Here is a 12,675-nt window from a genome sequence, read left to right as displayed (position 1 = left end):
TCTCTTGCAAATGTTGCAGCCCTGACAACACACTTGACCCTCCGGGCATCAGTGTTTTTATTTTTGACTGYACAGCTATGAGCCTTTGCCAAAAGGAAAAGCTCAGCTCTCCCTGCTGTAGACAGAGAAACAACGCTGGCACTCAGACAGATAAACGCTAGGAAGGCAACAGGATCCGCTTCATTTTATCTGGGGCAATCTTTCAGCCATATAATGAAATAAAAATCTCTCAGGGACCTTAGATCAAAACGTTTTTTGGTCTAGCAACCACAACTCCCCCTCAGGCTCCACGTRGGCTGCAAGTTTAATCTCATCTTCCTGCAAAGACACCGGCAGGAGTGGGGCCACCCTTGACTCCATCGGCTGCTCCGTGGCTGCAGGCTTCAGGCAGAACAGAACTCAGCTGTGCGTGCCTGTTAGGGCTCTAATGCTGGGAATAGAAGTGGAACATGCAACCAAGGTAATTTCATCTAGAGCAAGATAACTCCTACCAGTATTATCCCCCCACCCCCTTCCACGACCACAAATGCATCACTGGTCAAGTAGCCAGCCTTTTCCCAATGGAAAGGCAACAGTATGCCCATTATCTCTACACTTAACTCTGCAATGAYTGTAGAAATGTCTGTACCTGAATCTAGGCTTATTGATATTGCTGTGAACAGGGATGGCTGCCACAAAAGTAACCACAATGCTAATACTGTAAAGATGGATGGAGATTTGAACTGGGCATCTGTTACTGGATGCAATTTTCTGAACTCAGATTTAACTTTCTGGATACTTTTTTTTTTGGTGGCTGGTGCTGATGGTTACCAGAAGCATGAAGCTCAACATGTCAATCCACATGACAAAGAAGCTCTTCCTCCATCCCCCTTTGTCCTCACCCTGTTTTCCTTCAGGGCATTTGTATGAAATAAACAGAAAACAGCTCCCTCACTTGCAGTGACTTGAGACATAAAAAACAGGAAAATTMCCCTAACCACCGATCTTCTCAGTGAGGTATCACCTTTTGTCTCTTCTATATATTACTTTTCAGAACAAATTTTTCTTTTTAAGTACCCCCTGTACCTATCCACAAAGGAAAAAAATATCTTCAGCTATGTAAGTATCCAGGCTTCTTTTTGAAAGTCAGGATGTGATACAGAAGATTATTAAATAGTACACATACAACTATTCTTTAATTCCGCAAGTTTTCCATTCGCTACTTCTTACATTCAAAGCAAGTCTGTACCTACACACATGCACAGTTATGTAAGCCTGATGTGCAGTTACACATCTGTCCCTCCTTGTAAGGGTTGCCAGCACTTTTGTGAAAATAGGTCGGAGAAGTCAACTACATACCCTCCTTCCCACAAGAGACAAGGTGCAGTGTCTCACACCTGTCAAGATGCTGAATTCATTAATTTCTAATAATCACAAGCTTTCACCAGAACTCTGTATTTCTTAATCAGGCATTAGTATATTTTCTTACCAGTGACAGAGGGAGTCACTCAGCTCTCACTGCTGGGTCACTGCTAGCAATCTGCAGACCAGGCAAGTTGGGAAGGTGTTCAATATTAGGAAGTGGCAGGAAAGGRAGGGAAATCAGTTTGATTGTGTGCATTTTTAACACACAAATGCTCGTAAATGTAGAAATCCYAAACTTCACCTCCCACCCCTTCTTGCTCTACTGCAGATCATGACAGCAGTTACCCCACTTTTATTCTCTCCATGGCTCCACCTTTCCCATCCTTATGGCTTTSTGGCTGAGCTCCCTGTATATCACCCAAAGCTCTTTCGTGTCACCAACATGATGTCATTGATGTCATTGCTGTAACAATCAACCCTGCAGCACAACACAATGACTATTTCTCCAACTCACATTCACAGCACATTTGCTCCAGCAGGCTTGAAAATGAGAGGATGAGGCAGGCTAGGTTTTCCTGCTCAGTAGGTTTTTGCTCCAATCTAATTAAAAACATTCAGCAATTCACTGAAGTTCCTAGAGAACTGCATTTGTACCACACTTTAAAATAAGCTCTAAGAGCAAACAGCCTTTTTTTTTTTTTTCCCGAAATGCACTCCCCAGATGGAGAGGTTTCCTCAGAAGCATTTCGTGATATTATACTGAAGCTGATGAACCAGAAAAGTTGAGCTGCTTCTGAACTATCTTGGTTTTGTTGTTACTGCTAATGGTTTTCCTCTTAATCTAAAAGCTAACAAGGAAAGCCACTGTTTTTTCTCTGACATGCAGAGAAGTGACAGTACAGCTCACTAGAAACAGGCAGCTGTGGTCACCTTGGTCTGAAACTGGGTCAGAGATGCCAGCTCATGGTTATACACGAGAAATATGCAACTAATATTGGGGATTCAGAAGCTGAGGACAAGACAACCTTTTTCTTGCTGCCAGAACCCATATAATAGAGCTYAAACAGCTCTGAGAAAAGGCAGCTTCCTCAAAACAAAAGGTTTGTTTTATATACAAATTTTGGTAACTTTTCCTCATTTCTGGAAAAAGTGTCAGGGAATCTGTGTGAATAGCCAAGCCAAACCCTGCACTGCTGCCCCACCTTAATCCAAAAGAGAGCCATCACCTGCAGAATGCCACTACTGTGCATTGTGTTGCTGCCTGTGGGAGCAYGTGTGCCAGTGGAAAGTCAATTTAAGTCCACTGAACAAATTCAGTGGGAAAGACTACTGAGTCTTAATGTATTCTGCTTGYAACTCCATCTCTGATGTGGAAAAGAAACCTTTTGCCAGCTAAAGACTTGGGGAACTGCAGAGCCTGTCACACACAAAAAGCCTGTGACCACATCAGCAATGTTCTTGCCATYCAACAAGTGCTAAAGGATTCTTTGGACTAGCTAGCTATGATATCACCAGCTTCCAAATTCAGACTTTCTCAGGAATTGTCCCTAAATGCCTCGAAAAATGCCTGTCCTCATCTCCAGAAACAAGAGTGCCCTTAAGCTGTACAGCTGAGAACAAATTCCTTCAGGGTTGTAACAACCAATTAAGGGATGTGAAGCAATTACTTTTATATCCATACAAATGAAACTCCTCCAATGCAATTAACAATCCCTTATCATCTACTGTTGAATTTGTGGAAACCATATGCTGTACACTCTCTCCTCCCCCACTTTTTCCACTATTTTAATCAGTTTGCTTTAGCTAATGTAATGAAACCTACCTATTGAAGAGAAATAATGGATGTCTGCACATTATCTGAATATTTTTAAATGCCTTTTTTAATTTTAAATATAATTTCATTTGAGATTTTGCAGCTTTCATTTCTATTAATAAATTATCATTCCTTCTTTATAAGTGATGAGCTAGTATRTCATGTAATTTTTTTTTCCTCTAAATAGACTAAGACTTTGATCTAATGCAAGCCCTTGCTGGGAGTAGAAAGACTTTCTGTCTAATTTAGTTATGAAAAATATTCAATTAAAATTGGGAGTTTAATTCATTTAGTTATGAAAATTAGATGAGCTCAATAAGGTACATCTGATTTGCCTTAAGGAAAAAAAATCCTAAAAAAGGAGAAGAATATCTGAAAGGGAAACAAATATGAATGGAGAACAAAAGTAGCTTTTCCTGCTCACACTGAAAGGTGGCTAACATGAAGAGTCTGAGTTCCATTTTCTGTGCCCATATAGAACACAGACACAATCAGTTCATGCAAATTTTATATCCAGGAGACACATGAACAGCTGGCATTAACATCCTAATTGTCTCTGGGTAACAAAAGTCCCTAAAGATCATAACTGAGTCCACCCCAGTCAGTGGACATCTGATTCCTCACAACAGGATTACACCATCCACACACGACTCTCCTCCATCTCCATTCGAGCAAAAAAGAAAAAATATTTGAATTATTTTTCAACAGCAGAATAGGACAACATGGATCTCTCTGAAAAAGGCCTCCTCCTTGTTTTTCAAGTGTCACTCACCATTTTTGCAGATGGGACAGCACTGGTCGGGCTCATACACGGGATCCACGCACTCGGTCTGGGGACAGGCTGACACCGTGCACAGCACTTCACCATTGGCCTCGCAGCGACACCTTTCACACGGAGAAACCTGAAACACAAACCCAGGCACCCTTTAATCCCTCCACTTAGTGCACTCCTGGAGTGTGCAGTGTCCACCCTTTCATCATGATCTTTCCTTCGCATCTTTTCCTCCCCACTCTGAAACAAATGGGTTTTGTGGCCTAAATAATGCAGAGAGCAAGACTGGGCTCCTGCAAAATTACAGAACCACAGCAGAAAAAGAACTAAAACAAAACAGGTTCTTCTCTGAACCTATGCAGTAAACAGGAAAACCTGGGGATGTTGAAAGGGATGTTGAAAACAAGAACAGTGCAGACTTTTAATACAAATAAACCAAAAATTACCCCACTGAATTTCTAATGAACTTCCTGAAAATTAAGTTAATAATCTAATGTAATTCTAATAGAGCTTWAAAAATAATTTAAAGAAAAATATTGTATTTTAAGAAGAAAAGTTTTGCTAAATCAAGTCTGAATGTTTTTTACTGGAAACCCTTATTGCAATTTTTCCAGGTCTGAAAGCATTTTGGTGGCAGGAAGTTACATTTTATTGAAAATTTTGTTTTCAAAGAGATATCAGGAAAAAAAACCTTATCCTTTTGAATTCAGGTATTTCCCACAGGTTAACTGTATTTGAACCATGCTTCTAATACTTTTAACTTTCTGAAAGGAAAATGCAATTCAGAGAAAGGGTTGAAGGAAAATACAAGTAATCCTTTATACCTAGTGAAATGTTGCTGGGTTTGAAGGACTTTTACAGAACAGGAATACCAAGAGATRGTTACTTGAAATACCTGCTTCAAAGCAATTAATTCTGAACAAAACAGTAGCAAGAGTCTCTTTAGTAAAAAATGAACTTTGAAATGTCTACATTTCCCACAGGTACAATTCCAACGGTGCTCCTCAGCATTCCTGACCAGGTGCACCACACTRCATTGCTGACAGCCTCATACCACACAAGATAGAGGGAAGCAAGGATTGGAAGAGCATTAAGTGTTATACTGTAAATCTCATTGCTGTACTCCTCCAAAAAACCACATGGGTACCGTGATCAGAACACAAGATGAAAATACAGCTGAACGTTATAGTGATYCTCTAAATCTATAATCTGTGCAGATTACTGGTTTACTTAAGGAGGAGGGTGTTCTTTTTATGGACCCTTTTCCATTCCAGATTCCAGCTGATGCAGACAACCACCATTGCATTTCTCCAGTAAGAGCAGAAAAAATAAAATTGAAAAATGAAAATAATTATTCTTTATGAAGAATCACCCAGATGTCTAACTTGCAGATCATCTGCTTCTTTTCYCTATTCCTTGGGCATCCCATCACATTTTTTGCTCAAATCCATTCTCTGCTTGCTTGCCTCTCACATCCTTCTCACTTCCAAAGTTCAGACATGCTGATGCTTGCACAGCATCATCCCCAACTAAATGCTCATTCATGCTTTGCTATTTCCCTTCCCACCTGCCAAGGCTGTTRTTTGCTCATGCACTCACATATCTTTCACGCCCTCCCCTCTGCTTAGAAAGCCTAAATAGGGTCTCTTGCTGTGTTGCTTTCTGCTTTTATTACTATTATTTATTTCAGGTTTCTTTTGCTAGCTACTCACGTTGTGTTTTCTCTTTGCTTTACACTCCACCAAGGATAACACCACAGYGTATGTTTATAAAATCCTGCATGGAGGCTGACAGCCCAGTACAGCAGATATTTATTAGACTTTGGGACAACAACTTTGTCCTGTAATTGTTTTTAAACTGCCACGTTCACTTCCACAGCCGGAGTCTCAAGCAGATGAGGAAGTTTCTGATCCGGTGYTCAGTGCTGAAAGGCTCAGGTATCCCAAGTAATCACTTGAGCCACATGTGAAGTTTCAAGTGTCAGCAAACCTGAGCTCCTAAGTATCAAGTCAAAAATAAGAATTCTTCCTTCTACAGTTATATCCAGAAACAATACTTACTAAACTAAATTACTAATTAAAACAAGGTTTTAAAGGATGACTGATTTTAACTTTTTTCTATTATTTTAAAGTATCTTTTTTTTTAATCTTGATCAAAGATATCAGAACTCAATTCCAGGATCAACAAGGCAAACCTACAGCTTTTAACACTTTTGGTCATGACTTGGAAAAATGCAAATCTGCCAACCATCAAAGTTCAACGACACCAGTAGCTACAACAGCAGATATTCCTTATCCCAGGACACTGTTTAGTAGCTGTGTCATTCAACACTGGAAGTGGTGTGAAAACTAGAATAWCTGATGACAATCAGGAAACAAGGCAGCACACACAAATATTATTCCTTAAATCTCTCATCTGTGAAATTCAAGAATATTCTAATTAAATAGGTTTAATAGATTTCCAAATTTGACATAGGCTGAAACTTTCAGAAAAGTAATTTAATGAAGTGCTGAAAATACTCTTGATTGAGACACAAAACTGATCTGATTCTTGTCTAATAATGATGATTCATAATACACATTTCTGTCCTATATAGCACATACACCTGAAGACTACATCTTTCATGAACACAGTACACTGTTACTGTGATATTGCAGTAAGGAAGACACTTCTGGTGTAATAGATCATGAGATTTCAGGGGAATACTTATAGTATGCCCTTGGTAMGTACTGTCATCTGCACAACTCACCAWTCTGAKTAATGGCAGCAGAGATAAGGAAGGWCTCCAYGTGCCTATTTCTACAAAGATCTTTTAGGCAAGCAAGTAAACCATGGTGGCTGCTAAAATGGTATCAGTGTCAGCCATTTCTGTTCATCTTTGGACTAAACAGCAGTGCATTGCTTTTTTATAGATCATCAGGATATAGCAGGAACTGTAGAAAAACCCCACTTTCTGCACCTTAACAGCAGCTCAATACTTGGGAGACATAATCATCACTAGAGAGAGAGAGACAGTAAGACTGTGTGTATGTAACAGCAGCTAAATAAATCAGAATAAAAAGACACATTTGGTCTCCATTTCCCCTCTCTGCAAGCCATTCCCTGCAGACGGTTCCCAGTGGCAGCCAATGCAAGGAGCATCCCACTCGTTCCTGTGGGGAAGCACCAGCCCAGCAGCACTCACGCTCAGCACTTCTGACATAACCAGGCCGGACTGGAAATAATACCAACTCTCAACCTCTCTCTGAAGACTAATGATACCGGGTCTCCATGGTCTACAGAAAAAGCTCTTAACTCCACAGCAGCAGCAGCTCTGCCTATGCAAAAAACTGCAGGAAGGCAATGAGAGGCAACAGAAGCCTTGTGTATTCACCAGGCAGCCATAAAACCTGTAGAAAATAGAGTACAGATGGCAAAAAACYCTACTTCTTCAGAACTGTTTAAAGGGAAGTTTATGTGCAGAGGTATAAATGGACATTGTAAAAGAGCAAATGCAATATTGTATAAACTGCTATGTTTTCCCTTAGTGGGGTGTGAAGAAATCTGTAGMTTAGTAAGGTCAGTGGGTTTATCCAGCAGCTTAGTGCAAATTGTCTTAATTAGGAAGTGACAAATCATTTGTTGACCAAAGTAATTTGAGCTTTCCCCATGTCAAACTTTAATTACTAACCAAAAAGACATCAAAACCAAACCAACAAAAAAGCTGAATTAATAATTTTGGTTCCTTGAGCCTTGCAAACACCTAAACCTAAAAAAAGGACAACCCAAAACAATCATAATCCCAAACTTACTTGCTTTTGCACTGGAATTTTTACTATTATTTTCTTGCMGCTTACACAACTGAGGAGAACATGAATGGGGTCACAGTGACAATAATAAACACACCAGCCATGTGCCTTCAAAATACCATAGATCTTTCAAAATACATTTGGATTTGCTGGCATTCAGATTTCCAAGTAATTTACCCACAAAAGAAATACAATCTGTAGTAGCAAGGAAATTCTACAAAACACAAAGCAACAACTTTCAAAAATATAGGCCTTTTCCTAAACATTACACTTCTGAAGATAATTTATGGTTCTTGAAAGGCTATGACTTTATACATCAGCCAACATTCTCAAATTTTACTTGAAAAATTTGGTCCACATGCTTAGAAATCTCCAGTTTCTGTGCAGAACTTGATCCTCATTACATTTCACCAACTAAAAATTTTCCTACCAGTTCCACTTATATGGATGCTGGGGTTGCTCTGTTATTCTGCCTCACAATACACACAGGGAACCACCACAGAGAGGTGCTGATGAAAACAGTTTTATGAGACCTCATCCTTCCCCTACACCCAAGATGTGTTTTGTGTTGACATCCATGTCCTTTTTGAAAACAGAACAATACATGCATACATGCACACGCAAGGAAAACCTGCAGGACAGACTGAAAACCAAAGAAGAAACATCAAACTTCAAATTCCCTGGCACACTCAGGGTCTGGCTCCAGGCTGGGCAATTCTGTGTCCACACCAAGCCATACAGGAACTTTATATAAGCAGACTCACAAACCTGCATGCATATTTACACATCTATGCATTAATGTTTCTGCAAATAATGTCATTTAAACATTAGAAGGTCACCTTTTTCTTCCTTCAATGATGTCTGGTACTTTTGCCACAAATAGTAGGCGCAGACACAGTCACATTACTATCCATTTATAACCCCTTCCCTGACCTTAATCAAGACATAGCATATTAGTAACCTCTCTAAGACCATCAACTTTAAACTCACAAGATTACCTCTGAAACTCCATGCAATTGCTTGCATTTTCCAATTGCTTCCACTGAGCAGCAGCAAGCTGACTACATCTGCACCTTGTGTTGCCAGACAACTCCACTGATTGCAGTGGCAAACAGCTGCATTTACAGTTTGTGCTCACCATATTGGAGCCAACATTGAAGCTCAACTGAAAAACAAGGTTCTCATACAGGAAAATAATCAGGCTGCAGTTCCATGGCCTAACTGTGTCAATAACTTTCCTTGCTTGTCTTGAGCAGACATCCCTTTTCACTTGTGTTTCCAAAGTTGGGTGAAACAAGGCAGTGAGGGAACCAATGTTTCATCAGGGCAAGGTATGAAGACAAGGGCTGAAAGCTTAATGAAGTTAAAAAGAAAGCTGAAAGCCAAAATCATTTCAGACCATTTCTGTAAATGYCACTGTTCAACACTCTTCTTTTACCAAGGCTGCCAGCCATACTCAAATCTACCAGGGAACATTAAAGTTCTACACTCACTACACATGTAACTCAGTATTTCAGGCTTGCTTTTACAGCTATTAATACAACCCCATGCATAAAAAGACTAGGAAAGGGAACTCTTCTAAAGACTATGAATAAAGAGTGGGGAGAAGCCTTTGAAATTGACCTACGGAGAATGTGTGGAGAAGCTTCATGTTTTGGCCACGCCTCAAGAATTAAGTTTGCTGGAGAAGGAAGGATCTCACAAGCCATCCCTGGAAAAGTCACACCAACTGCCTCTTAAGTAGAAAACTCCCACCCTGAAGTTGAATGCGATCCTTGAGGGTGACATGGAAAAAGGGAGGATAATACAGTATTACAAGTTTTCCATATTTGCCAATTCACCAGTGCTSTGCACATTACTACCTAAAAAGAGCAAAGAGCAACACTGTTATTTAGTATGGAGAAAGTAGTTCTGCTCCATTATTTATTTATTTTCCCCTAAATTGAGAACATGGAAAGATGCTATAAACCAAAGTTAAGTTCGCACAAACATGCAAACACCACAGAGAGCAGAAGTGGCAACTTTTTTCCAGCCTTCACAAAATGCATTTTCTTTTTCTCCATCCTGAGAGGGACTCAGCTTCCTGAACCTTGATATATTTCATACTCCTCTCAACATATTCAGCATGAAACYCTCTGGTGTGTTCAGAAGTGGGTTTTGGGCTAGCCCTGTATTTACCAGTCATGCACAAGAAAATTGACAAGTCATTCTTAGAGTCTGCTCACAGATCTCAACCACAATAAAACATAAAATGGAAAAAGACATGGTAAACAACCAGAAAACTGGCCCTAACTCCAAAACTTCTGAGTGCACAGTAACATCTTGCATTTTCAATGATAATGACCTTKCACAACAATACTAAAAAGGCCCTAGTCTGAAAGGATTTCCCTGAACATAAACAAAGGGCTTGGAAAGCTTTAAGTGTCACCTTAATCTGGACTGCAGACCATGCCATTATTAAAAAGACGACCCATAGTCATTCTCAGAAAGCAAACATTGTGCAACCTTGGCAGCACTGCTTATATAGTTAAAACAGAGAAAAAAATCACTTAAAAAAGAAGGGATCATCACAGACTGATTGCTAGGAATAGAAGTCAGCCCACAAAACCCTGCTTGACCCCTGCAAGGCAGAAGTTTAACCGTTAATAGTTAAATAAGGAAAGAAATATATTACTGAAAAATTTCATAAAATCCGTAACACCACTGAATAGCACCCTTCCAAGCATTTTTGACTGTAAATACCAAAAGAATTAATACAGATCAGCACCCCCATTTAAAAATGTTAGAGCAAGAAAGGTCATGTTTAAGGGGAAAATTTACAGGACTGCAGAAGCAATATTAACAGAAAAATGAAAAGAGGAGGGGGAGACCCAGAACACCCTCTGAGAAAGCAGTTAAAGAACATAATACCACTTTAAACAAAAGAAGAACCCGCAAAATGAGTTTTGGCTTCAGTCCTTACCATGAACTCCTCTAGGGTCTGGTAGGTTTTCCCTCGGAACTCGCAGTAGTTCTTCCTCTCCTTGCACTGCGGGCAGCACTGCGTGGTGTCCACATGGATGCAGCGAGGGTGGAGCCTGGGGCACTCGGGCTGGATACATAGCGGGCCCTCCTCAGTGCAGAGGCACGGGCAGGCAGAGGGGCCCGGCGCAAACTTCTCCCCGATGGCGTACACGAAGCCGCTCTCGTCCACGCAGCCTTTGCCCCGGTAGTCCGGATAGGCGTACTCCTCCGGAGGCTCGGGAGTGACGCTCGCAACAGATGCTGCGAGAGATGAATCTTCGGCCACCTGAGGTTCCTCGGGAGCAGCATCCCTTTGCTCTTGCATTTGGATGCTCCCAGATTTACTGCCTGTCCCCTGGCTGTTCCAAGCCTGCTTTTGYTTAGTCCAGGACTCCTTGTTCGAGTAGTTCCTGCTCCCTTTGCTTTTCCAGTCCCTGCTACCCTCCTCCCTCCCGCTCCTGCCGATCTCATTCATTTTCCCCGGACCTGTCTGGCTGTCCCTTGCAGACGTGTGATCCCTCTTTTCCTGGCTGGCCTTTATCTCCTGTTTGTCTTGAGCCTTGGCCAGTTTTTGAACGGGTACGGTGGAGCTACAGAGGGCAACCATGAGGCAGCAGGTTACAAGGAGAGAACTMGAGAGAGCTCCAATTGCCATTGCAGTAGAGCTGGGCATCACCTACTGCATCCCACAGGGGACACTGCATTCACATCGGAGGGAAGCGCTTCATAGATCCACAGTACCTAGGAAAAGAAGGATTAGGAATACTTCAGCTTCTGCGATTCTTCCCCCCCCCCCGCACCCTGCCTCGCCTCCACCGATGCAACATCTCAGACAACATGCAACCTGCCTCGGTAGTTTATGCAAAAGGCAAACAGCCTGCTGCTGCATCCCTCCTCCTCCTCCCTCGCTCTGCCAAGTGTTATAAATAGCAGGGCTCTGGACACGGACCGGGCGTCTTCGGCTCCGAGAGCACCRCGCACAACTCCGGGGAGTCAGCGTTTGCAAAGGCAGGTGCAGGCAAAACCCAGAGCGCTTGGGGGTTATTTTTAACTTTCAAATGATAACCGTAAAGAGGACGGACACCCGATGAATTAAATGGAGCTCCCCAAAACCCAGAAGGGTCCGGAACAGAAACTACCCAAATGAGTGCTATTCACTGTCTGCACACACGACAATTTTCATTAACCTCTTACTCAGTCTGAAGTACGCTGTTTTGGGTTTTGTTTAAATGCCTACCAGTRAGCACGTTTCTGTTACTAAAACTAAAACCAAGCACACTAAAGCGAGCAAACAACCTCCCTTCCGAACTATACCCAAACCAGCACAAAACACCACCTCTTCCCGTGTTCGAAAGGTAGGGTAGAGCCGCTCCGAGTTTCCGCAGCAGAGGCTCATTTAACCCACAWCCTCCAGGAGTTCGGCAGCGCTCCCGATTCCTCTCCCCGAAACACTGCACGCCAAATCGGAAAAAAAAAAAAAAAATCCCAAACCAAAATACGTACACTACTCCGGCCACGACARGCAGTGCCGCTGCAGCCTCCCAGCGCGACCCCACCTCCGCGGTACCGCTCCCCAAAGCCATTTAAAAGCCTCTCTCTCTGCCCCTCGTGCGCGTCCCCGATCCTCGGCGGTGGCACCGCAGGGCACCGCGTCCCGCCCGGCCCCGGGGCTYCGCGCCGCYCGCCCAAACTTTCCGGAGGGCCGGGCAGCGCCACCCGACCCCCTCCCGGTGGGGCTGAGAGGGAGCCGGGCCGGCCCCTTCCCCAGCCCAGCCACGTCCCCCGTGCCCGGCGCCGCCCTCCCTCCCTCCTTCCCTCCGTACCTGCGCTGGCGCCGCGCTCAGCCCCGCCGGCGGCTCGGGGCGGTGAGCCTCGCTCCGTGCCCGGCTCCCATGGCGGGGCCGCGGGCGGGCAGCCGGCGGCGGCTCTTGCTGCCCGCTCGCCTCCGCAGACCT

General features: G+C 42.8%; 1 protein-coding gene across 2 annotated transcripts in view; it reads right to left on the bottom strand.

The window, feature by feature from the left end:
• VWC2 (von Willebrand factor C domain containing 2) overlaps positions 1-12,624 on the bottom strand; it is a 53,650-nt gene extending 41,026 nt beyond the window's left edge. The window contains exons 1-3 of one of the 2 annotated variants that reach the window (XM_057370807.1): positions 12,544-12,624; positions 10,680-11,461; positions 3,930-4,059 (exon numbers count right to left, since the gene is read on the bottom strand). In XM_057370807.1, coding sequence (XP_057226790.1) covers positions 3,930-4,059; positions 10,680-11,393 — 844 coding nt within the window. In that variant the 5' untranslated portion in view covers positions 11,394-11,461; positions 12,544-12,624. Of the gene's footprint in view, positions 1-3,929; positions 4,060-10,679; positions 11,462-12,056; positions 12,116-12,543 lie in introns of those variants that run through there. The other variant, XM_057370808.1, reaches the window with a different exon arrangement.
• Between the last annotated feature and the right edge of the window lie 51 nt (positions 12,625-12,675).

This window comes from Malurus melanocephalus, unplaced genomic scaffold (assembly GCF_030028575.1).
Source record: "Malurus melanocephalus ecotype Western Australia unplaced genomic scaffold, MMel_1.1 scaffold_133, whole genome shotgun sequence".
Taxonomy (NCBI): domain Eukaryota; kingdom Metazoa; phylum Chordata; class Aves; order Passeriformes; family Maluridae; genus Malurus; species Malurus melanocephalus.
This window is presented reverse-complemented; position numbering and strand designations above follow the sequence as displayed.